Below are 26726 nucleotides of genomic sequence, written 5' to 3'. Positions count from 1 at the left end.
TGCATCCTACTGTGCAGGAGACAGGGGGATGGCCAAGATCAATAAGCTGCTTGAACAATATCAAGACTCTATAGCTATAAATATTTTAGACTGTTCAGGAGCTAGAAGAGTTGTCACACCTAGAAAGTTGAGTCACTGTTTCTATTGCAAGTCTATTAAAGGAAAGACCCATGTGGTTGTTTAAAGTAAAATAACATTTTTGGGGTCCAAATTACAAAAGTAACACATCATAAACTTGTAAAACATAGAAAAAGGCGAAATTAGAAAATGAACACCACCACTACCTACTACCACTTGGTGTATTTTTTTCAGGTCATTCACTATATACCCAGTCACATGCATACATATTTTTCTCCATTTATAAAAATGTGACCTCATACATATTATTTTATATCTTTTAACACCTTTTCAAATTAATCTATATACCTTTAAATAATTTTTAATGGCTTTAAGGTGATTCGCTGCATGGGTATGCTAGAATTTATCGAACACATTCCCTGTTATCGAACATTTATGCTGTATCCAAATTTTCAGTAATGCAAAACACACTGCAGTGAACATTCTTGTATCTAAATCCAGGTGCCTGTGTTATGCTAAGATCTCTTACTCTTTGAATTGTGAATCTAAGCTGCTCCTCCAAAAGATGGCTATAGGGCTGGCTTGCTGAAATCAGCAATGGTACTTCGTATTAGGTGCTGAGTTCTGATATTTTCCCACTAGAATCATGATTTTGTGGGAGGAGGACCAAATTAGGATTTACAATTATCCTGAATTTAAGTAACATAATAATTTTTTTTTTTGGGGGGGGACATGCAGCTTGCAGGATCTTAGTTCCCCAACCAGCGATCGAACCCAGGCCCTCGGCAATGAAAGCATGGAGTCCTAACCACTGGATCACCAGGGAATTCCCAGTAACATAATTCTTTACAAGCGTTATAGTTAACATGTCCAGTAAACTGATTCTTAACCCCTGATTTTGGAGGGCTCTGTTGAAAATGGAATAAGTCCTGAGAGTCAGCTTTGGCAAGACACCTAAGATTTTGCCTGGTATCTGCCAAAGTCACCTAGTGAAGAGCCTCTGACAGTACACCACAGAGGTTTAGCTACCTCAAGCACCTTGACAAACATTTGGTAAAAAATTTCTCTTAGGTTGTAAAATCAGAACTCAACTGAGTGTTGCCTTTATCTAAATACAAAGCCCATGTCCTACTTCCAAGTGATATACCATCCAATCACAGAATAGAAGGGTAAACAAAAGAATTGGTCAACTAGCCTGATTTTACACAGATCCTCATTTCTTCCTATGGAAGATGAAAATTAATTCCTATAGTACTGAAGGATACTAATAGTTAATGTATAGATTATTCAGAAGAAAACAAGATATTCTCAGCTTTTTGTTCCCCAGAGCATTTCAAGGCATAAGACCTTCTACTCAGAATTAAAAGGAAGCCTTATCTCTAAACTGCAAACTACTGGAGAGCAGATTGTCATTACACACTAATTAATTATCTAGTATATTAAGAGATTATAAACTTTTAATAATAACAGTTCAAAACAATAACATAATCCCTATTCTCTCATTCTTACTTCCTGAGCCTTACAGCACAAAGACTTAATGATAATATGATTATGTATCTGCCCACTGAAAAGCAAGAACTCTCTCCAGGTGTTATCTGGAGCTCCAGAAAACTTCTGTGACTTCAGAGGGGAACTCCTTTTGCCGTACATCCTACCACTGTATTTCCAAGCTCTTTCTTTACACCCTTTCCCTAGAGAGGAGGTATACTCCTGACTGCTCAATCTTTGTCAGCAAACAAGACAAGCACTAAATAGCAACCTGGCAAGGCCACTTTCACTATTGCTTTAGGCTAAGAAAAAACATCTAGCTGAAGTAACTTTCTTTTTTTAAATTATAGTTTATTGACAATACTTTATAATACTAGAAATAAAAAATGCAAGAAAGATTGCTCAGAATCCTATCTCTCGGGACTTCCCTGGTGGTCCAGTGATTAAGAATCCACCTTCCAATGCAGGAGACTCCGGTTCCATCCCTGGTCAGGGAACTAAGATCCCACATGCCGCGGGGCAACTAAGCTCGCATGTTGCAACTACTGAGCCCGTGTGCCACAACTACAGAGCTCATGTGCCCTGGAGCCCCTGCGCCACAACTAGAGAGAAGCCCACATGCTGCAACAAAGAGCCCGCACACCACAACGAAAGATCTTGTGTGCCGCAACTAAGACGTGACACAGCCAAAAAAAAAAAAAAAAAAAAAAAAAAAAAATCCTATCCCTCTTTTCAAGTCTGTTTCTCATTTGTCAAGTTCCTGTTCAGTCCTTAATCACATGTATGTATAATGGTGCATAGCTATAATCAGCAGAGAGAGGATTCTGTATCTCATTACATTTAACATATCAAAAGCTCTGCATGTTATTACAGTCTTCACAATTATGTCAATACCTCCATAATATCATGCAGATTTGATTTACCATAAATTACTTAAGTATTCTATTGTTAACATTTTGATAAAATAGCTTCCAATAATTATTTTGTTAAAAAAGACTTCTTTCTTCCTTTGGATAATTTCCAAAGTATGAAAATATTAGGTCAAAGGGTATAATACTTATTAGGCTCTTCATTCAACAAACAATACACTCAGGTCTTTGAAACATAATGTCAAATTACTTTCAAAAAGGGTTTTAGTGACAATAAATATATGACCTGTTCCACCACATCCTTATCAGAACTGGTTAACACTTTAATTTGTATACAGAAAAATATTTTGCTTTTATCTATATCCCTTTTATGATGAAATTAACTATAATTTCCTAATTGTATTTTTTCTTATATAAATTATATCTAAATGAATTATTTTTAAATGTTTAAGCTCCTTGGGATGTGACTGACATACAGAAAATAACCAATCAGGGTAGAAAAATGGTCACTTCTTATCTTATGTATTTGGCCAGAAATACACCTAAAGGCTAGAACCATCAAACTACTGTTACCACTTCCTCCTCCCGCCATTAATTAAATCAACAATTTACTAAGTACATGTTCTAGGCACCGAGCTTACCAACATCTTATTTAATTTTCTTCATGACTGAGCTAGGCAGATACTACTCACTCCATTATTATTATTTTTTAATATGTATTTATTTACTTATTTGGCTGCACTGGGTCTTAGTTCAGGCACGTGGTATCTTCGTTGTCGCATGTAGGATCTTCGTTGTGGCACGCGGACTCTTAGTTGCGGCATGCATGTGGGATCTAGCTCCCTGACGAGGGATCAAACCCAGGCCCCCTGCATTGGGAGCGTGGAGTCTTAACCACTGGACCACCAGGGAAGTCTCCACTCTATTTATTTTAAAGGTGAAAGAAAGGCTAAGGAGAAATTACCTGGCTTGTCCAAGGGTACAAAGCTAGTAAGAAATGGAGCCCAGATTCAACTCATGAATCTCTGAATCCAAATACACAATACAAAATGACTTAAACTTGTTGATATTTCTGAATTGTTTACTATAACTCTTCTAGAAAAGAGATCAAAAAATTGGAAAGTAATGACTTAAGCTAAGATCTGACCTAAAAGAAAAGAATGGGCAGGGTCTTCCCTGGTGGCACAGTGGTTAAGAATCTGCCTGCCAATGCAGGGGACAGGGGTTCGAGCCCTGGGCCAGGAAGATCCCACATGCTGTGGAGCAACTAAGCCCGTGCGCCACAACTACTAAGTCTGCGTTCTAGAGCCCGCAAGCCACACTACTGAAGCCCACATGCCACAACTACTGAAGCCTGCGTGTCACAACTACTGAAGCCCACATGACACAACTACTGAAGCCTGCGTGTCACAACTACTGAAGCCTGCGCGCCTAGAGCCCGTGCTCCACAACAAGAGAAGCTACTATAATGAGAAGCCCGTGCACCACAATGAAGAGTAGCCCCCACGCAGCAATGAAAACCCAACGCAGCCACACACACAAAAAAGAATGGGTAAACTTCTTGCTTTGTCTGTTGAGACCAGAACTGGCATATAAGGAAAATAATTATTTGTCAAGGGCTTCCTCAAAGTGCAGAAATAAGATTTGATTACGTACTACTGGTTGCTGAACAGATATTAACCAAGATGCCTACAAGGAAATTCTTCCAGATCCATTAAACATGATGTCCCACCTATGCCCTCAGTGTGGTTTAGAAAATACAAGGAGGATTCAAATGAATGGTCTAGATATAATAAGGTGACAAAAAAATTATTGCTATACAGCATAAAGTCTAAGCCAGTGATTCATATAAAAATTGCCTGAAAGCTTGTTTAAAATTCCAATTCCTAGGTTTCATGGAAGGAAAAATCCTGAATCAGTACTGGAGTGGCGACCAGGAAACTTACATTTTAAACACATACCTCAAGTGATTGTGATGCAGACAGTTCCTGAGTCATGCTTAGGAAACAAAGGCCTAAGCAATCAGAAATCAAATATACATCAATTTAGAAGAAGGTGGACTGGCAAAAGAAGACTAAAGGAAGAGCCCAAGGAAAACAGGAACCAAATCAAGTAACCAGACTATCTCATTACTAACTTTCAGCAGGTAGTTAGCCTGCCAGGCACCTCCCAGCAAACCTCTGCTCTCAGCTACCCACGTCTCCCCATCTTCCAAGTCTACAGGGCTGCAGGAACAGGCCATAAATTCACCAGGGGCCATGCTGCGAAGCACGTGACTCAATTCTCCAGATAAGAAAGGTGATTAACAGGATTATTCATTATTAAAGACTAGACATGAGTCAGAAGGAAAAGAAAAAAAAAAGTTACCTACAGGAGATTCAGTTAGTCTTGTCAACCAAATCCCCAGCGGCTTGAGTCACTCTCCCTTGTTTCTGCCCAGCATCAGCCAAATGGGTCTATCCAGAGTTGCTCAACATTCCTTGTATATTCCTGACTCTGCTATGGAATGGACATCCCTGCTTCCTTCCCATAGTTGAAGCCTCTTCCTCCTCTAGGAAATCCTCTCTGAATACCCTAGCTAGGAACGACTTCCTCTCGGGAGCACTCCTGGTTAGCGCTTCTAATGAGGCATCTATGTTGTTATTAACTTTGCATGCAGCTATGTATTGTAGCCCAGCCAAGCTAAGCAGAGGTCAGGCAGTCCTCGGCCATTACGGGTATTGCAGTGAAAGTTTGAGGAGTACTTGGCATAACATAAAGAATTCTGACAAGGAATAAGGAAAATTAGGACCCAAACTTAACTCATTATAGAATCTCAGGCAAATAACTTTTCTCCCTTTGGGTCTGTTTCTTCAACTCTAAAAGAAAAAGTGGAGGCCAGTGGTTACAGTCCCTTCCAGCTCTGTCTGAGATTTGTTTCTATATCACCGCAACCCCACATGAAGCAGTGTCTTGCTATACATGGGAGAAACTCAATAAATGGTTATAAATTTAGTAAAAGCAGACACAAACCACAAAGTTGTCCCACTACATTCTAGCCAATGAAATGCAGAAATATTACTCCATTTCTTCTCACATTCAAAAACTGTCCTGATGAAAACATCCCCACCTACAAGTGAGAGGGACTGATGGCCTCCAAGGATCCAAAGGCATATAAGGGCATTCAAGTGGAATCAGCAGTTTAAGAAGCTGAATGTTGGGACTTCCCTGGTGGCGCAGTGGTTAAGAATCCCCCTGCCAATGCAGTGGACATGGGTTCGAGTCCTGGTCCAGGAAGATCCCACGTGCTGCAGAGCAACTACTCTGTACCCGTGCGCCACAACTACTGAGCCTGCGAGCCACAGCTACTGAGCCCGCGTGCCTAGAGCCTGTGCTCTGCAACAAGAGAAGCCACCACAATGAGAAGCCCATGCACTGCAATGAAGAGTAGCCCCCACTTGCCACAACTAGAGAAAGCCCGCATGCAGCAACGAAGACCCAACGCAGCCAGAAATAAATTAATTAAAAAAAAAAAAGAAGCCGAATGTTGCAGTCCAACCATAATCCTGGATTGAACCCAGTTGCCAATTTTGGGTCAGTTTCTTCCTTTTATCTCCTACACCAGGAAATATATGAAGAATCCTGCTTAAGGTCAAGCTAAAAAGCAATACTCCTAGATATCACCAGGAAAAACTCTCATTCATCTTGAACCAGACCCAGGCACTGCTCCCGTTCCAACAGAAAAAACGTCCATGTGTCAGCTTGAGAAGACCTTTTTCTCTGACTGTAATGTCTATCAAGGATCCAGCTAGAAAAAAAAAAAGCCTGGAGTGCAAGAGTCACTATGTTACTCCTATGTTCATTCTCCAACATCCCAAGCTTCCAACAGACTATACCTGAAATAAAGGGCTCAGATCACTTAAGAGAAAAACTGCCCTCCTCAAGCTCTGAGGTGGTTGTCAACTGAGGGCACAATGTTTGAAAATGCATGCATGTGTGCCTGCGTGTACACGTGCATGTGCCTGGTTGTCACAATAACTGAGGGTGCAGGGTAGAGGGGGACTGCTGGCATCTATGGAGCAGAAGCCAAGAATGTGAAATCTCCAGCAATATGAGGTAAAGTCCCAGAGAAGGAAGAAACCACCAAAACACCATCAACATTCTTGTTGAGAAAAGCTGCCCTAAAATTCTTGAATCCTTCCATAGGACTGCTGTTCAGGCCCTTACCTTTTATTTTAATTTTTAAATTTTTATTGAAGTATATAGCTAATTTACAATATTATATTCATTTCAGGTGTACAACATAATGATTCAAAATTTTTATGGCTTACACTCCATTTAAAGTTGTTATAAAATATTGGCTATATTCCCTGTGTTGTACAATATATCCTTGTAGCTTATTTATTTTATACATAGTAGTTGGTATCTCTTAATCCCCAACCTCTATCTTGCCCCTCTCCCTTCCCTCTCCCCACTGGAAACCACTAGTTTATTCTTTATATCTGTGAGTCAGTTTCTGTTTTGTATATACATTCGTTTTATTTTTTAGATTCCACATATAAGTGATAACATACAGTATTGTCTTTCTCTAACTTATTACACTAAGCATAATACCCTCCAGGTCCACCCATGTTGTCGTAAATGGCAAAATTTCATTTTTTACAGTTGAGGAGTATTCCATTGTTGTATGCAAGTGTATGTATATATATGTATGTATGTGTGTCTCTGTGTGTGTCTGTATATCTCACATCTTATCTGTTCATCTATTGTTAAGACATTTAGGTTGCTTCCATACAACTGTAAATAATGCAGCTATGAACATTATGAACATTAGGGTGCACGTTATCTTTTCGAATTAAGAGTTTTTGCTTTCTTTTTCTTTGGATATATACCCAGGAGTAGAATTGCTGGATCATATGGTAGTTCTACTTTTAGTTTTTTGAGGAACCTCCATGCTGTTTTCCATAGTGGCTGCACCAATTTACATTCCCACCAACAGCATACAAGGGGTCTCTTTTCTCCACATCCTCACCAACATTTGTTGTTTGTGGTCTTTTTGATAATAGCCATTCTCACAGGTGTGAAATGATACCTCACTGTGGTTTTGATTTGCATTTCTCTGATGACTAGGGATATTGAGCATTTTTTCATGTGCCTGTTGGTCATGTGTATGTCTTCTTTGAAAAAATGTCTATTCAGGCCTTCTGCCCAATCTTTTTTTAAAAATAAATTTATTTATTTTATTTATTTAGTTTTTGGCTGAGTTGGATCTTCATTGCTGTGCGCAGGCTTTCTCTAGTCGTGGCGACCGGGGGCTACTCTTCATTGCAGTGCGTGGGCTTCTCATTGCGGTGGCTTCTCTTGTTGTGCAGCACGAGCTCCAGGGGTGCGGGCTTCAGTAGTTGTGGCTCGCGGGCTCTAGAGTGCAGGCTCAGTAGTTGTGGTGCATGGGCTTAGCTGCTCCGCGGCATGTGGGGTCTTCCCGGACCAGGGCTTGAACCCGTGTCCCCTGCATTCACAGGCGTATTCTTAACCACTGCGCCACCAGAGAAGCCCCCTGCCCAATTTTTAATCAGATTGTTTGTTCTTCTGATATTGAGTTGTATAAACTGTTTACATATTTGGGGTATTAACCCCTTATTGTTTATATCACTTGCGAATATTTTCTCTCATTCAGTATGTTGTCTTCTCATTTTGTGGATGCTTTCCTTTGCTGTGCAAAAGCTTTTAATTGGGTCCCATTTGCTTATTATGCTTTTTTTCTTTTCCCTTAGGAGATATACCCAAAAAAATACCGCTATGATTTATGTCAGAGTTTTCTGCCTATATTTTCTTCTAGGTGTTTGTTGGTTTCCATTCTTAAACTTAGGACTTTAATCCATTTTGAGTTTATTTTTGTATATGGTATGAGAAAATGTTCTGTCACTCTTTTACAAGTAGCTGTCCAGTTTTCCCAGCACCAATTTTCATTGAAGAGACTGTCTTTTGTCCATTGTATATTCCTGTCTCTCTTGCTATAGATTAACTGATCATTAAGTACATGGGTCACGCCCTAACATTCTTGACCATTAATTCCCTCTCATACAGAGGGTGACTAAAGTCTGCAACACACTACGTGAAACAGGATTCCTGGGGCCCATACCTGCGTTAATCCAAGCAAGGCCTTCTCAAGATGAAGACAAGTCAGAAAAGGGCAGCCAACTCTAGCACCATCACATATAAGAGGCATAAACTTATTCCTACTGCTCCTCTTCCTAAAGCCTAATAACATCAATTAACTTGACATAGTACTTTAGACTTTTTGAAGCATTTACACAATGATTTTCAATCTACAAACACTTCTGCACATGTGCCCAGCAGAAGGAACTTGCCAAGATAGCAATTCTATCACTTCCACATCTAAAATCTTCCTCTCAAAAGAGTCAAATATTCTCAAAATAAGATAAAGACTAATTCTGGGATAACTGTGAACATTTCTTACTAGACAAAGAATAACCACATGCCATTTAAAAAACTAAAACCCAATTAGTAGGTTAATATCCTAACTACAAAATATAGAAGGATCATACGGATAAGAATGCTGTTGACAAAGGATTCATCTCTAAAATATATAAACAGCTTATGCAGCTCAATATTAAAAAAACAAACAACCCTGTCAAAAAATGGGCAGAGGGCTTCCCTGGTGGCACAGTAGTTAAGAATCTGCCTGCCAATACAGGCGACATGGGTTTCAGACCTGGTCCGGGAAGATCCCGCATGCCGCGTGGAGCAACTAAGCCCATGCACCACAACTACTGAGCTTGCACTCTAGAGCCCTCAAGCCACAACTACTGAAGCCCGAGTGCCTTGCTTGAGCCTGTGCTCCACAACAAGAGAAGCCACCACAATGAGAAGCCCGCACACCACAATGAAGAGTAGCCCCTGCTCGCCGCAACTAGAGAAAGCTGGAGCACAGCAACGAAGACCCAACGCAGCCAAAAATAAAAATAAATAAAATAAATTTATATTAAAAAAAAGGGCAGAAGACCTAAATAGCCATTTCTCCAAAGAAGACATACAGATGGCCAACAAATACATGAAAAGCTGCTCAACATCACTAATTATTAGAGAAATGCAAATCAAAACTACAATGAGGTATCACCTCACACCAGTTAGAATGGGCGTCATCAGAAAGTCTACAAAAAAAAAATGCTGGAGAGGGTGTGGAGAAAAGGGAACCCTCTTGCACTGTTGGTGGGAATGTAAATTGATACAGCCACTATGGAGAACTGTATGGAGGTTCCTTAAAAAACTAAAAATAGAATTACCATATGACCCAGCAATCCCACCACTGGCCATATACCCAGAGAAAACCATAATAATTCAAAAAGACACATGCACCCCAATGTTCATTGCAGCACTATTTACAAGAGCCAGCTCATGGAAGCAACCTAAATGCCCATCGATGGACTAATGGATAAAGAAGATGTGGTACATATATACAATGGAATATTACTCAGCCATAAAAAGGAACAAAATTGGGTAATTTGTAGAGACGTGGATGGATCTAGAGACTGTCATACAGAGTAAAGTAAGTCAGAAAGAGAAAAACAAATATGGTATATTAATGCATATATGTGGAACCTAGAAAAATGGTACAGGTGAACTGGTTTGCAAGGCAGAAATAGAGACACAGATGTACAGAACAATCGTATGGACACCAAGGGGGGAAAGTGGGGTGAGGTGGGGGGGGGATGTGCTGAGATGAGTTGGGAGATTGGGATTGACATGTATACACCAATATGTGTAAAGTAGAGAACTAATAAGAACCTGCTGTATAAAAAATAAAATAAAATTCAAAAAAAAAAGAATGCTGTTAACCTGAGATGTACACTTGGCCAAACCCAAGGAATTCTGCAAGCATTTTAAAGCATTTTCTAAAGGGCTGTAATGCCACTGGGAAAATAAAATAGTAATATGAGGAGGAATGAATAAAAAATCCAGTCAGAAAAAAACTCCCACATTTTTCCTTTGTTTGTTTCCATGTGTCTCAAACTGAGTTTCATATGCTGCTTTTATGATTTCAGGAGTTTGAATATGTAAACTCAAGTTTATAATATTATAGCTATTTTCTCAACCCTGGTAACTACTATTCCACCCCACCCCCAAAATTAGGCTTCTCCAAGTGCTTCTTCCTCTCATCTGGCAGCAAATTGCAGCCCAAGCCTCATCTTGTCTGCTTCATTGTGATCCACCAAGCCTACCTGTGAAGTCAGCAGTATACCTCTGACCATTACTTTGGGAGTTGGTGAGAAAGATAAAAGCAGCTCCGGCAACAGGAGTTAGCCTGGCACTATCACTTAGGCTTTGGGGTCTTGCTGAAAATAATTCCACAGGAGATTTTCCTGTGAAAATCCTATTTACTTAAGCCTTTCCCCAAATCACCCTTGTAAATCCTTTCTAACACCCTCTTACTGAGTGGCTTCATGGTTCCCTGTGGTGGAGGTTGACTCTAGCTGCAAGGAGCAATGTTATCTATTATAGGTGAGTGAGTCCTTGAAAGTCAAAATATGGGAAATAAGAGTTCATGTCTAAAATTAAAAACCTCGAACTCTGCACACATTATCACTCTGCCTATCACCATCCTTCCCAAACCAAACCCTCTCAAAATATCCACTTTCTTGAATTGTTTTTGGTACTCTCCTGGTTCTCCTCTGACCTCCCTGCTCCCCCTGCAGCAGATCTTCCTGCACCATAAATGTAGGTGTTCTCCAAGGTTCTGTTCTTAAACCCTCTGTCAATATCAATGGTTCTTACCCATTTTTGGCTCACAATATTCCCTCCGAAAATGTAATGAAATCTATGGACTGCTCCCCTACACCACCCTCCCACATCATGCTCAGAAAATATACATCTAATGATATTTTTGCAATTTTAGGGAAGGTTTATGGAACCCGAGAGTGACTTCTCTACCCTCTCTCCATGGTAAAAGAATAATTTTAATAATCCCTTATACATATGTGAATCCTAAACCACTAACTTCAATCTTTACCCCCTCTCAAACTTCAACTGATTGAAAGCACAAAACTAAACATTTTCTCTTCAAATGTTTTTTTTTTTTTTTTTGCGGTACGTGGGCCTCTCACTGCTGTGGCCTCTCCCGTTGCAGAGCACGGGCTCCGGACGCGCACGCTCAGCGGCCATGGCTCACGGGCCCAGCTGCTCCGCGGCATGTGGGATCTTCCCGGACCGGGGCACGAACCCGTGTCCCCCGCATCGGCAGGCAGACTCTCAACCACTGCGCCACCAGGGAAGCCCCTCTTCAAATGTTTTTTTGTTTCAAACGTTTTTGTGGCAAGCTTCTCTTATTTTGTTTTTCTATATGGCTCTGTACGTAACCTGAGTTTGTAACACTAAACCAGGAAAATATACCTACCCATCCTGGTTCCCAAACCCACATTTCAATTAAGGTTATACTACCTCTCCTTCTTTAAATAATTTAGTAAAAATATGAGTGTTGTAATGTTGTTAATGATTAAAACATAGGCTGGGGAATTCCCTGGCAGTTCAGTGGTTAAGACTCCGAGCTTCCAATGCAGGGGGCATGGGTTCGATCCCCCGGGGAACTAAGATCCTGCTGTGTGGTGTGGCAAAAAAAAAAAAAAGCAAAAAAACATAGGCTAGGGCTTCCCTGGTGGTGCAGTGGTTGAGAGTCTGCCTGCCGATGCAGGGGACACGGGTTCGTGTCCCGGTCCTGGAAGATCCCACATGCCGCGGAGTGGCTGGGCCCGTGAGCCACGGCCGCTGAGCCTGCGTGTCCGGAGCCTGTGCTCCGCAACGGAAGAGGCCACAACAGTGAGAGGCCCGCGTACCGCAAAAAAAAAAAAACATAGGCTAGCAATCTTATTCCTGTGCTTATTAGGCCCAGGGAATTCAGAGAGGTTGAATGGACTGTCCCTAGTTTGAGTGTTAGCCCATAGCACAGGGAAATTCCCACCCCACCAATCAAGCTACAGAATAATTTACAAAACCTCTACTGCTTTTTTCACAGAGGATGACCCACTGCCTCAGCAAATGTTTCTATACTATAGCCCCAAGTCAGTTAACTTGGAAATGGCCTAACTTTTTAGCACCTGTGTACACTTAGTTAAACGCTCATGAATACCAACAGCAGCCAAGAGAAAAAGCACTTCTAACCCGCAGATACATATTAAAAGACTATTTTAGAATATAAATAGTTGTGGTATACCTTTCCTACGAAATACATTTAAGTCATTTCACTGATGGTAACATTTCAATACATCAAAACTTAATTGACTATTGAGAATCCAACATGAACTCCTCCCTCCCCAAACTCTTCAGATATTATCCAAAGATAGTGCTAACTATTTAAGTAATTTTCCTTTTAAACTGAGGGAAGTCCCAGGGAGTGCCAAGAGCATTGGAAAAGGCTTTGGATTCATTATCACCACTACTATTTTTGAACAAGTAAGATATTGCTAACTTGAAATATTTCCCAAGATGTATACAGCTACCTTCTCGGCACTTGCATTTCACAGATGGGAAAACAAAGGCACAGATAAGAGAATCATTTGCCAAATATTACCAAGTTCAGACAAGAACACTGTTCCTGGTTCCCAATTTTGGTTCTGACAGCTAAGCAAAGGAAAACACTAACTATAAAAAGAAAAGAAAGCAAGACTCCACTTAAACACTTTAAGTCATGAGGAAACAGGAAGACGGAAAGAGGCACGTATCAAGAGTAGGTGAAATTACTACTCAACATTATTCTCACCTTCAAAAGAGGGTCAATAAAGTCAAGAAGCAGGAGACTACGATGATTAATTCAGTTTAAAATTCAGCAACATTTGCTGGGGCAAAACACTATGATGGTTTGTATCGGTATGGGGTGTGAAACGAATTCCTCTAAGTGGAAGACCCTTCCTAATCCAAGAGACAATGACGACAGTTCTCTTACACCAAGAGTAGTGACCCGAGAGACTAGGAAAAGGAAGTTTTGGAGGAGCTTGCCACCACTATTTAGTTTTGAAAGGCTTCTTTATAACAAGCAACCTTCAACAAAAGAGGAAATGAAAGCTTGGCCTCAACCACCATGATGTCATATGGTTCCTTAAAACTCATGTTTAAACCTTTGCCTATGTCCTTTATAAATAAATACTTCTCCTAGTACTTAAGACTTCCTTGATCTAGCGCCATCTTCTCTTTCAATTAATGCAAGATGTGTTTCTGTCCAGGGTAAATTCACCCAGCCATTATGACATTTCTTGTCTATTCACCCAGGGTGAGGTGAAAACAGAGAGCAGCTGGACCTACATCTGATCTTTTCTCACATGTTAATCAGAATCACTTCCCAGGGCTTCCCTGGTGGTGCACTGGTTAAGAATCCGCCTGCCAATGCAGGAGACACGGGTTCAAGCCCTGGTCCAGGAAGATCCCACAGGCCGCAGAGCAACTAATCCCGTGAGCCCCAACTACTGAGCCTGTGTGCCACAACTACTGAAGCCGGCGTGCCTACAGCCCGTGCTCTGCAACAAGAGAAGCCACCGCAATGAGAAGCCTGCGCACCACAATGAAAGAGTAGCCCCGGCTCGCCGCAACTAAAGAAAGCCTGCGCACAGCAACAAAGACCCAAAGCAGCCAAAAATAAATAAATAAATAAATTTATTAAAAAAAAAAAAAATCACTTACCACGTGCAGGCCCCGTCTTTTCTCACTTGCCATGCCTCTGACATCATGCTATTTGTGCTCTTCTGTTCCAATCATATCCACAATATCCAATCATGGATTGACATTTTATCCATGCCTTTAATTGTTCTGGTTCAATTAAATTTACTGATAAAATTTCCCCTTCATTCACTTATAACTAACTATCTTCTAAGTCATTCTACGTAAAAATATTCTCCTACTCATGTCATATTCAATTTTTCTTGCTACTGAATCCTTTTCAGAAGGCTACTTTGCAAAGACCAAACATTTATTGGATTGGCCAAAACGTTTGTTCGTGTCTTTCATAAAATCTAATGGAAAAACCCAAATGAATGTTTTGGCCAACCCAATACATCCTGAAATATACCACCGAACATACTTCCCTGCCCTTTCTTATAGGAAATACATCTTTAAATTCTATCCCCTAAAAAGAGAGTGTTTGTCTTATTCCTATCTTTAGCCAAGTACGAGTTTAAATACTTCTACATATGCCCTTAGCCTAGCAGACAACACCTAGGTTTTCACTATCCTGTATCCTGAATGATGCCCAGACCATCATTCTTTCCTCTGAGGCCTCTGACTTAAAAGACAACATAAAAACGGGGGGAAAAAAATCAAGAAGCAGTGGCATATCCATATGGCAAGAGGCCTAAAGAAACAGACTCCTCTGAAGATATACCAGAAAAGAAATGTGGAAGTGCGAAAAGGAATAGAAAAGAGAAGAAGTCATGAACAGATAGGAGGGAATGGAAAGGAGAATAAGGCAATCTCCTCCCCCGAAGAACTAATGGGGAAAACCAGCAGTGAGAGATTCTAGGGCATGTGGAGCCATACATCCAGAACTAGGAGAAAGTTCACATCCACCCAGAAACTTACCGTGTTGCATTTTGTGCCACACACCACTTGCCTATGATTCAGCCACTGAGATGCAAACACTTTATTAAGGGTCCCCAGGTGAAACTCTCTCTCCTTCAGGAGGCTGGGAAGTTGCTGTGCTGCATAACCATGCAATACTCGAGAGTAGTTGGTTTCATTCTGTAGCCTGACTTCTCGGTTCTTCAGGTAGTACACTAAGGATCTCTTCACTGGGGGGAGTCTTTTCCTTTTGTGAAGTGAGTGATCCCAGCCAAACTGTGGAAAGCAAAATTAGAAATCACTGCTTTGGCTACCTTTGTCAGAATAAGGGATCCTACTGTATTGGAGAAATCACTAAGAACTCATCCTGCAGGATTTACATACAACAGAAATACAAATACAATGGAACAGGAAAGTCAATCTAGAAGTCCAGTTTAACTCTTCCAACATTGAAAAGATGCTGCTCATAGTGATACCTATGGAAAACAAGGGCTGAAAAAAGAAAGGAATGTAAGCAGAATAAAGTACGAAAGGTTTACTAAGGCCTTTTATAAGTGAAGGATTCAGGTACCTTAAAGCTATCCTTGATAGAGAAGGGAGTAAAGGGCCGAGAGATTAACATACAGACCTGGGCTGCATCTCTAATGGGCCCCCTTCTCCCTCTCAGCCTGTACTCCCCGTGAAGCATGGACGGTGCAACCCAAGGAGCCCAACTGGGGTCCCAGGTCTTTCAGGGATAGGGATCAGTGGCCGCCTTCCTGTCACCAGGTCCACGCTCCAAGCAATTACAGAATTCCAAAAATCAAACACCAATGGGGTGGGAGGCACGGGAAATCTGAGTCTGAAGAGACCCAGAGAGCAGGACAGGAGTGATACCTGGAACCTGCTGTTTCATCTAGGGGTCCAAGTGCCAAAAGGCCCAGCTCAGAGTTTGGGTATCCAAAGGGAGGCTCATTCCTATATGAGAGACGCAATCATCTCCCCTTCCCCGGGCCACAGGAAGGCGGACTTCACTGTCTCTCCCGGTATTTTACGGGAGGTTTTGTTCCCGATTCTCCTCGACTTCGGTTTCCCTTCCTCAGAGACCAAGTTTGTTTCCTCCTCAAGCCCCGTTCCCGGCTGCAGGCCTCCCCGGAATATGTCTCGTTTTCACGTTCCCCTTTAGCTCTTCACCCCTGCGGCCTATCTGCTTTCCAGTGAACTCCTGCGGGCCCAGCCCGGATCCTATTGACCAGGGCTCCGCTCTTCACCCGCCCCCCGTCCCCCCAAGACCTTGGACCTCGTTCCGGTTCCCTGATTTGCGAACCCTATCCTCTGGGTGCCTCGGCCTTACCACCCGGGGCCCGGCCTCTAAGCCCTCACCTGTGGGCCCTGAGCGTCGCTCCCAGCTCCCGGCGAAGCGGGCGCTTTCCGCTTCCTGCTAACTGCTTTCCGGGCCATAGTGGACAGCGCCGCCGCGGCCCCGCAGCCACATGGGGCGGGGGAAGCGAGCGGGAGCAAGACGGCAGGTCATATACTGGGCCCCGGGGCCGCGCACCGTAGTGCGTCCGGTCCGGAAAATGGCCCGGACCCCGGGCGGCAGTAGAAAAACAGGGAGGCAGGCAGAAGGGAAGGAGGGAGGGAGGGAGGACCGGGGCTGGGAAAGGGAAGGGGAAGGGGAAGGGAAGACAGGAACCCGAAGCTTTCCAACGACCAAATCTGGAAAGGACGGCGAGCGGTTGGAACCAAAACACCCTCTCCCTTTCGCCCGCGCTTCGTCATCCCCGCGCAGCCGCATTTCGTAGCGCGTCGCCACGGAGATGCAGTGCGGACAGAAGGATTGGGTTTAGGAGTCACTGTAGAGTTCGCGGCAGTTGCTCAGCAGCCGCCAGCCCTTTTTCAACGGTGGTTTGACTGCCGCTGGAGGTGGGCGACCTGGGGGCAAAGGAATCTGGGTTCTGGCCCCCGACCTCGGAGCCCCACCCGCCCTCCGCAGGCACCCGGAAGTGAGGGCGATTACCCTCGCTCGGGGAAGGAATCCCTCCCAACACGCCTTTACCCCGCATTCACCGCTGGTTATCTCCCTTTGAGCGCTGCACGTTTCCCCAAACCTTGGCCCTGGCGCCAAGGGCTGGACACTATGAGAGGAGGCAACCCGCAAGGTGGTGTCCGACTCGAAATCCACGCTGGGCACAGTCAGCCCAGGTCCCCCCAACACCAGACCCAGGGCCTCAGGCCACCCTCTCCCCACTCCTGGGGAGCTCTCAGGCTTCATTTTCCACTCAGTCTTCTCCCTCCTTTGGCCTCCTCCCGCCCCCTCCCCCCGCCTGACCCTCTGTGTTGCCCTAATCGCAGCAGCCTCTCAGTCACCTCTTCTCACCTGCTGCGTGGGACTTTGCCTCCCTTTAGAGTCCCGTGACCTGCCGGCCACAGTCTTTTGTGCTCTATGAAATAGGCCTCCCTCCATAATTTATGTTTCTTACGTCTTCCATGCAGTCCTAGGGTGAGGACTAGAACAGGGGACTACTGCCTGCCTCTTCCTTGGGGCCCAGGTTATGTCTCCATAAGGCAGATTGGGTGAAATTCTGAACCACAAAGAGAGGAGCCTTTAACTTGTCAGTCCAGTTAGGGCTGTCATTGGTCACCAGACAAGGGGGCTTCTTCAGGATCACCCTTGCCTCCATTTTCAGAAGATTCTGTATGGATTTGTGTGCCAGCTCCCACCTTTCCTCAGGCAAAGAAATCCTTTGAGGAAGCAGGAAGCTCTTCCTTGGGGCTGACGGCCCTCAGGCTGTAGTGCCTAGTTACCCGCTGATCCCTTCAGGCTTCAGGCCTCATACCTCCAGGGATCTCTGTTGGCCCATCTGAAGTTCTGCCTACGAGGAGATTTGGATTTGTTTTCCAAGCGGAACCAAAGACCAGATTGAGATAGTGTCCTCCGCCATCCCAAGTCAGCATGGCCACTAACCCCTAATGCCACCTTGGGAAAGGCAGCCCCGTCTTACTTGGTCAGACCTATCCCTTCAGAGACATACATGCAGTGAGTGGTCAGTAGTGGGTCAGCTTCCTTTTTTGAGCCTGTTGTTCCAATTCTGTCTTGCCTCACAATGCCCTGGATGACTGAGGACAAGAATCTGGAATTCCTTTGAGAATCTCTAGGTTTTTGTTGGGCTGCCCTTGAATCTTGGTCTCCTCTGCCAGTGTCACAGGCTGTAACTTCATCCTCGAGGTTGGTGCACTTCCTTTTGACATCCCAGGAACTATCCCCGAATGCACCTTCCAGCAGAGCTCACCATTTCTGTGGAAATAAAATAGAATGAAGATTTATTTGAAAGTTTAAAAGTTTACAATTGTTTTTAAAAGACTGATAATATGAACTATTGGTGAGGAGGTAGAATGACTAGAACTCATATATTGCTAGAGGGTGTGTAAATTGGTACAAACAATTTGAAGAAATCTGTGGCAGTACCTACCAAAGCTAAACACGTGTACCTTGTGATGGAGCAGTTCTACTTCTGGTTGTAAACCCAACAGAAATGAGTGTTTATGTCCACCAAAAGGCATTTACAAGAATATTCATAGCAACTTTATTCATAATAGCCCTAAACTGGAAATAGTTCAAATGTCAATCAATGGTAAAAAAGATAAACTGGGGTTCCCATGACCTCTTCAGGTGCGATAATTTGCCGTAATTGGTCATTGAACTCAGGGAAATAAATACTATTACTGGTTTATTATCAAGAACTTTAAAAAGGATACAAATAAACAACCAGATGAAGAGGTACATAGGGTGAGGTCTGGAAGGGTCCTGAGCATGGGAACCTCTGTCCCCATGGAGTTTGGGGTGTGCTACTGTCATGGCACGTGGATATGTCCACCAACTTGGAAGTTCTCCAAACCCTATAGTTTAGGGTTTATATGGAGGTTCCATTATATAGGCATGATTGATTAGATCATTAGCCATTTATTAACTCAATTCCCTGTCCCTCTCCCCTTCCTGGTGGTTGAGAGGGTGGGGCTGAAAGTTCCAATGCTCTAATCACAAGGTTGGTTCCCCTGGCAAATAGCCCCCATCCTAAAGTTACCTAGGGGCCCATCTTGAGTCACCCCATTAACATAAACTCAAGTATGGTTGAAAGGGACTTATTATGAATAATAAGAGCTGCTCCTCTAACCATTATCATTTGGGAAAAGAGTTTTAGGAGCTCTTGTGTCATGATCAAATGTATATATTTCTTATATCACAATATCACAGTAATAGAAGTCAGAATAGTCATTATTCTTGGTGGTTACTAGCTGGGAAGAGAACCCAAGGAGGCTTCTGCTGTGCTGGAAAATTCTATATCTTGACCTTGGTGGTGATTATACTAGTGTATACATATGTAAAATTTCATCAAGCTGTACATTTAAGATTTGTGCAGTTTATGTATGTATACCTCAATATAAAGAAATAAACATTCTATGGGAATTCCCTGGTGGTTCAGTGGTTAGGGCTTCATGCTTCCACTGTAGGGGACACAGGTTCGATCCCTAGTCGGGAAACTAAGATCCTGCATGCCGCACGGAACGGCCAAAAAAAAAAAAAAAGAAAGAAAAAAGCAAACAAACATTCTAGGGGCTTCCCTGGTGGTGCAGTGGTTAAGAATCCGCCTGCCAGTGCAAGGGACACAGGTTTGATCCCTGGTCTGGGAAGATCCCACATGCCGTGGAGCAATTAAGCCTGTGCGCCACAACTACTGAGCCTGTGCTCTAGAGCCTGTGAACCACAGCTACTGAAGTCCGCACACCTAGAGCCGGTGCTCCGCAACAAGAGACACCCCCTGCAATTAGAAGCCTGCTCACCGCAACTAGAGAAAGCCCGCTCGCATCAATGAAGACCCAACGCAGCCAAGAATAAAATAAATTTTAAAAATAATTAATTAAAAAAGTTAAACATTCTAAATTCTTTCACCTGGGCTCCTCCTCTGTACTTTATAAGAGACAATCAGGCTAGGAAGGGGAAAAAATTTTAAACCATACTGTAGGCTGAAATGAACCTGAGAGGACGTTGAATTCATCACTTTGCCCTCAGCTCTACAAACAAAACAAAAATACTCTCCAGACATATGAAAATCTGGAAATCACCTTTATCTCTCCCAATTCTTTTTTTTTTAAATTTTATTTATTTATTTATTTATTTATGGCTCTTTTGGGTCTTCATTGCTGTGCACGGGCTTTCTCTAGTTGAGGCGAGTGGGGGCTACTTTTCATCGTGGTGTGCAGGCTTCTCATTGCGGTGGCTTCTCTTGTTGAGGAGCACAGGCTCTAGTCACGAAGGCTTCAGTGGTTGTGGCTCGTGGGCTCTAGAGCACAGGCTCAGTAGTTGTGGAGCACGGGCTTAGTTGCTCCATGGCATGTGGGATCTTCCCGGACCAAGAATCAAACCTGTGTCCCCTACACTGGCAGGCAGATTCCTAACCACTGTGCCACCAGGGAAGTTCTCTCCCAATTCTTGTACCCTCTTCTTTCACACACTCACACATCTATTCCATCACCAAGTCCTAATTATTTTACCTTATTAGTATCTTGAGTCAATTCACATCTCTCCATTACCCTAGTCCAAGTCTGTCACCTATTGGTCCCGCCATTTGTGAAGGTCTCCTAGAAGAACTACCAGCATCCACTCTGACCTCTTTTGTTATTCTGTTCTGCATTCTGCAGATACTTATCTTTTTAAATGCAAATTTGAACAAGTCATCCCCATTCTCACCTCCAGGTTAACTTTCTTCAGTGTCTTTCTCTTGCTCTTTGGATAAAGATAAAATCCTTAATCTGGCCTATAAGACCCTGCATGACCTGGTTCCTAACTTGACTCCAGCCACATCTCATACCATAGTCTTCCCCCTTCCTCAGGTCCAGCCATACTGCCCCTCTTTCAATCCTTCCTAACCAAAATGCTCCCTACTGCCACAGGGCCTGTGAACAGCTTTACCTCTATTTGGTTCACTCTTTTTGCCTTTTTGCTGTTGTAATACTTAGTCATTCTTTGGATCTCAGTTTAAACATTACTTCCTCAGGAAAGTGTTCCCTGGCCTCCTTGACTAGTAATCCTTCCCTTCCCCATTATCAGTTTCATAGCACCATACACTTCTCCTTTGTAGCACTTAACACAATTAAAATTTTACATTTATTTGTATGATTATTTGATTAATGTCTTTCTCCTCCATTAGAATATAAGCTCCTCAGGAACAGGGACTATGGTTATTTTTGCTACCATTATATCTCTAGTGCCTAGCACATGCTAGCACTCAACAAATATTTGTTGAATAAATGAATAAATTAATGAATGAATGCAATTTGAAACTTCCTCCCAAGATTAAGAAAAGTGTCTCTGGTTTGTCCACTCATTCCCACATCTAATAAGAATCATTCATTCTTAGTAAATAATTTCTTGGACTTGAGAATCACCTTTTCCGTGACTGGTCCCCTCCTACCATCACTCATCTTTCAACCTGGCTAAGATACTCTTCTTCTGTGCCCTCACAGAAAATGTTCATGGTTAATTTGTCACACTGTATTGTAATGGTCTGTTTTCTCTCCCACTATGTCTGTCTCTCCCACTAGCTTGAGAGCTACTCAAGCAAAGGACACCCTTATTCACCTCCACATCCCTAGTGCGTGGGAAGGCACCTAGCATATTTGATGTATTCCCTAGATGTTGAATGACTGAATGAAGAGTAAGTCAAATGTATGTTTTACAAAGTGCTCTAGGTATGTTCATGGTGGTGTTAATAGTAGGCATAAGGAAGAAACTGTGATGAGAGTAATGCTGCAATAACTCGCTTCCAGAATCTTGGGTAAATCTATTTACTTATTTAAGGTAGCTTTTTTTCTAATTAAAAAATAATATATGCTCAAGGTATAAACTTGGAAAGCAAGAAAGGAAAAAAAAGACAAAAAATAAATTGCCCATAATTCCAGCCTCCAGATAGCAACTGTTTACATCTTGATGTGTGATCTTCCAATTCTTTTTTTGTATGTAACTGTATCTGTGTCTATATATCCATATATAGTTCTTTTAAAAGATTATTTCAAACTATACTATTTTATATACTTAAATAAAAAACTAAACAATTCCCATCTCCTTCACTTCAACCCCTCCAAATCAGTCCTTGTAACCATTCCATCACAATGCAATATGCTGTAGGAAGCCCATCAATGGGCGGGGGACCCAGGACCTGCTAACCTCTTACCTCCTCTTTGTCTTGGTCTTGCCGGGAAGAATAAATAACAAGAAATACTATAAAATACTTTGGACAAATTGAATTGTGTTATATACGCTTAGTAACAGTAATTTCTCTTGTTTATTTGCATAGATTCCTTGGAACAAACAAAGCAGATGTTGCTATGACACACTTCCCTTAATGTGTTCGAGCTAATTAACTATCCTTGCTGGCAAATGGCTCAGGAGGAAAGCATTTCTGTTAGGAAAAGTACTTGGAATTTTAATTCATACAAACTATAATAAAACATAGTAAAAAAAAGAGACCTGGAAGACATAGGAACATGAACTGGCACAGGTGGTAAGTGCTTAATAACTGCTCTCTTGTGATGTAAAAATGTTAGAAGACTTCAGGCATGTGAATGGTAATTATTTCACCCCTGTGGAAATTTTTCCAGACGCTGGGGCATAGATTATTAAAGGTGGAAGATACTATAAAGATAGCTCATCTCATTAAACTCATACTTTTATAGAAAACTGAAGCCAAAAAAGTCAAGTCACATAGGCAGATAGCCCATGAGTGAGAAATGGAACCCAGGATCTCTGTCATTTTTTCAACTCTGCCATGTTAAATATCTGGACCCAGTTGAACTTGTAATTGGTATTTATTTTACATTTTCCTAGTATTCTTATGTTTTATCTTTATTCAGAACCTGAAATATTTTAGCCAGAATATCAACTACTTTGAGACCAGAAATTCTGTTTCTGCATTTTAGGTATAATTTGACACACACTGATAGAATTTGTAAATACAGACAATTTCTAACCATTTAGGAATTGAAATAGTGTTTTAATTATCCAGGTTCCTTGTTTTCTCTTCCTCTTTACACTTAAAGAATCTCACTTTTATGTGTAATCTCAATAAGATAAGAAAGAAAAAGAAGAGATGAAACTTTTCCACTTATAAACTCATTAATTTATTTGGAAAAAGATAAGCAAAAAATGGCTCATTAAAAAATACATTTCACAGTGTCATTCTACCTCCTTCATACTTTTCCCAAATGCCTAATTGGGAATTAAATATAAATGTAAGAATTTTAAAAGAATATTATGTACAATTTTATTGAAGTATCTTTTACCAGCTATATCTGTTGTCTCAAATGTAAGGAAATCTTGGCATAAAAACAAACACGTAGGCATCAGTTAATGATAGAAAAGTAGGGCTTCCCTGGTGGTGCAGTTGTTGAGAATCCACCTGCCAATGCAGGGGACGTGGGTTTGAGCCCTGGCCCGGGAAGATCCCACATGCCGTGGAGCAACTAAGCCCGTGCGCCACAACTACTGAGCCTGTGCTCTAGATCCTGTGAGCCACAACTACTGAAGCCCGTGCGCCTAGAGCCTGTGCTCTGCAATGAGAAGCCACTACAATAAACCCATGCACTTCAACAAAGAATAGACCCCGCTCGCTGCAACTAGAGAAAGCCCACGTGCAGCAGCGAACACCCAACACAGCCAAAAATAAATAAAATAAGTAAATTTATAAAAATTAAAAAAAGATAGAAAAGTAAAATGACTTACAAAGTGGAGCAAGGATTCCTTATCATTAGGCAATTACATAATAACATTTTTGTTCTGATAACAAAAATAGCAAATTTCCAGAAACTAATTAAAAGATAATTACCAAGGGCTTCCCTGGTGGTGCAGTGGTTAAGAGTCCGCCTGCAGAAGAGGGCGGGAGGGGGAAGGAGAGGCGACCCGGGGGTCGTAGTGGGCCGCGGGCCGGACCGGGTCCCGGGGCGGCGGGAGCCAGGGCCGGGCCGAAGGGCTTGGCGGGCCGTTAGAGGGCGGCGGCGGCTGTCGGGTCTCCTCCCCTGCCGGAATTGCGCGCCCCGGAGCCCGGGGCCTCCGGCGCTGTGCCCACCCCGCTCCAGCTCGCGTCTCCCGACTCCAATTAGGTCAGGCTCGGAATCCCGCGGCCGCGGCTCCGGCCCCCAACGCTCGGCGGCCGCCCGGCTCGCCTTTCTTTCTTCCCTCGCCTTCCTCTCCTCTTGTCTCACCCTCCCCCCTTCTTTTCACGTTGCTGGGGTTTTGTTTTTTGTTGTTTTATGCTTTAGGGGTTTTGTTCCTCAGCCCGAGCTCATGGGTGTACGTTATCATGCTCCTCTTTTGTAGAACAGCCCGACGGCCATGGAGGCCGAAGAGACGATGGAATGCCTTCAGGAGTTCCCTGAACATCATAAAATGATCCTGGACCGATTGAATGAACAGCGAGAGCAGGACCGGTTTACTGACATCACCCTGATTGTCGACGGACACCATTTTAAGGCCCACAAGGCTGTTTTGGCTGCTTGCAGCAAGTTCTTTTACAAATTCTTTCAGGAGTTTACTCAGGAACCTTTGGTGGAGATAGAAGGTGTTAGTAAAATGGCCTTTCGTCATTTGATTGAGTTCAGATATACAGCAAAATTAATGATACAAGGAGAAGAAGAAGCCAACGATGTATGGAAAGCAGCAGAGTTTCTACAAATGCTTGAAGCTATCAAAGCCCTTGAAGTCAGGAACAAAGAAAACTCAGCTCCACTAGAGGAAACTACCACAGGAAAAAGTGAAGCAAAAAAAAGAAAGATTGCAGAAACTTCAAATGTTATCACGGAGTCATTGCCGTCTGCAGAATCTGAACCTGTTGAAATCGAGGTGGAGATTGCTGAAGGCACAATCGAAGTGGAAGATGAAGGCATTGAAACATTAGAGGATGTGGCTACTGCCAGGCAGTCCATAAAGTATATTCAGAGCACAGGTTCCTCTGATGATTCCGCTCTGGCATTATTGGCAGATATCACCAGCAAGTACCGTCAGGGTGATAGAAAAGGGCAGATTAAAGATGAAGATGGCTGTGCCTCTGACCCCACAAGCAAACAGGTAGAAGGTATTGAAATTGTGGAACTTCAGCTGTCACATGTGAAGGACTTGTTCCATTGTGAGAAATGTAAGCGTTCATTTAAATTGTTTTACCATTTTAAGGAACACATGAAATCACACTCCACTGAGAGTTTCAAGTGTGAAATATGCAATAAAAGGTATCTTCGGGAGAGCGCGTGGAAACAGCACCTCAATTGTTACCACCTTGAAGAAGGTGGAGTCAGTAAGAAGCAAAGAACTGGGAAAAATATTCACATATGTCAGTACTGTGAGAAACAGTTTGACCACTTTGGACATTTTAAAGAGCATCTTCGAAAGCATACAGGTGAAAAACCTTTTGAATGTCCGAATTGTCATGAACGATTTGCTAGAAATAGCACCCTGAAATGTCACCTGACTGCATGCCAAACTGGAGTGGGGGCAAAAAAGGGAAGAAAGAAGCTTTATGAATGTCAGGTCTGTAATAGTGTGTTTAACAGCTGGGACCAGTTCAAAGATCACTTGGTAATACACACTGGAGATAAACCCAACCATTGTACTTTGTGTGACTTGTGGTTTATGCAAGGAAATGAATTAAGGAGGCATCTCAGTGATGCTCATAATATTTCAGAGCGTCTAGTAACTGAAGAAGTTCTTTCAGTAGAAACACGTGTGCAAACTGAACCTGTGACATCAATGACTATTATAGAACAAGTTGGGAAGGTGCACGTGTTACCATTGCTTCAGGTTCAAGTGGATTCAGCACAAGTGACTGTGGAACAGGTCCACCCAGATCTGCTCCAGGACAGCCAAGTGCACGATTCACATATGAACGAGCTTCCAGAACAGGTCCAGGTAAGTTATCTAGAAGTGGGTCGAATTCAGACTGAAGAAGGTACCGAAGTACATGTAGAGGAGCTGCATGTTGAACGGGTAAATCAGATGCCAATGGAAGTACAAACTGAGCTTCTAGAAGCAGACTTGGATCAAGTGACCCCTGAAATCATGAACCAAGAGGAGAGAGAGCCTACCCAAGCAGATGCTGCTGAGGCGGCCAGAGAAGATCACGAAGATGCTGAGGGTTTAGAGACCAAATCAACGGTGGATTCCCAAGCTGAAAAGTCAGGAAATGAGAACAGAACACCTATGCCAGTTTTAGAATGAAATAACAAATGAATATATTTTTAAATTTATGTGTTGAGTTTTTGAACTGATGGGCAGTGTGACTGTCCTTAAGCTAACAGACATGTGGACCAAAGTTAAGCTCTTTCCTGTTGTGTTGAACTGTTTCTGTTGAAACAAACTGATTTTCCCCCACTTGATGCCATGGAGGAGGGATCTTTCCCATAAGTGAATGGGAAGCTTTGAGAAGTATATTTCTGGAAAACTGAAACGGATTATATTCTTATTATATAGTTGGGTATGAATGTATCTATTTTCATTGTGGTAAGGGTTCTCCCTTCTCTCTTTGCCCAGTCATGTCCTTCCTCAAGTTTTTTTTCCCCCATATTGTAAAATCAAATGTAAAATCATTAGAATACAAGTTTATGTATTCTAATGCATGTTAGAACATTTGAATATATAGGATACACAAGGCTGCATGAAGAAAAGTGCATTGTTACTGTGCAGTTAAATTTTGGCTTCTGGCTTTCTTTAGCTTGAACAACACTCTT

The 26726-nt window shown here is 42.5% G+C and overlaps 2 protein-coding genes across 4 annotated transcripts in view; one reads left to right on the top strand and one right to left on the bottom strand.

Moving 5' to 3' along the window:
• DCAF12 (DDB1 and CUL4 associated factor 12) overlaps positions 1-16709 on the bottom strand; it is a 41790-nt gene extending 25081 nt beyond the window's left edge. Inside the window, exons 1-2 of the mRNA XM_060101804.1 lie at positions 16338-16709; positions 14997-15251 (exon numbers count right to left, since the gene is read on the bottom strand). Coding sequence (XP_059957787.1) covers positions 14997-15251; positions 16338-16415 — 333 coding nt within the window. The 5' untranslated portion in view covers positions 16416-16709. The remainder of the gene's footprint in view (positions 1-14996; positions 15252-16337) is intronic.
• A 7300-nt stretch (positions 16710-24009) lies between these two features.
• On the top strand, positions 24010-26219 carry LOC132491962 (zinc finger protein 131-like). Of its 3 annotated transcripts, XM_060101055.1 has the most exons (3): positions 24010-24110; positions 24328-25074; positions 25177-26219. In XM_060101055.1, exons 2-3 carry the CDS (start codon positions 24343-24345, stop codon positions 26215-26217), a joined length of 1773 nt encoding a protein of 590 aa, XP_059957038.1. In that variant the 5' UTR covers positions 24010-24110; positions 24328-24342; the 3' UTR covers positions 26218-26219. The 3 variants fall into 3 exon arrangements, with proteins under 3 accessions (XP_059957038.1, XP_059957037.1, XP_059957039.1); XM_060101054.1 differs by having other exon boundaries at positions 24328-26219; XM_060101056.1 differs by lacking the exon at positions 24010-24110 and having other exon boundaries at positions 24995-25081.
• The last annotated feature ends 507 nt before the right edge of the window (positions 26220-26726 follow it).

This window comes from Mesoplodon densirostris, chromosome 6 (genome assembly GCF_025265405.1).
Source record: "Mesoplodon densirostris isolate mMesDen1 chromosome 6, mMesDen1 primary haplotype, whole genome shotgun sequence".
Lineage (NCBI taxonomy): Eukaryota > Metazoa > Chordata > Mammalia > Artiodactyla > Ziphiidae > Mesoplodon > Mesoplodon densirostris.
Note: the sequence above shows the minus strand (reverse complement) of the source record. Positions and strands in the feature narration are given on the sequence as shown.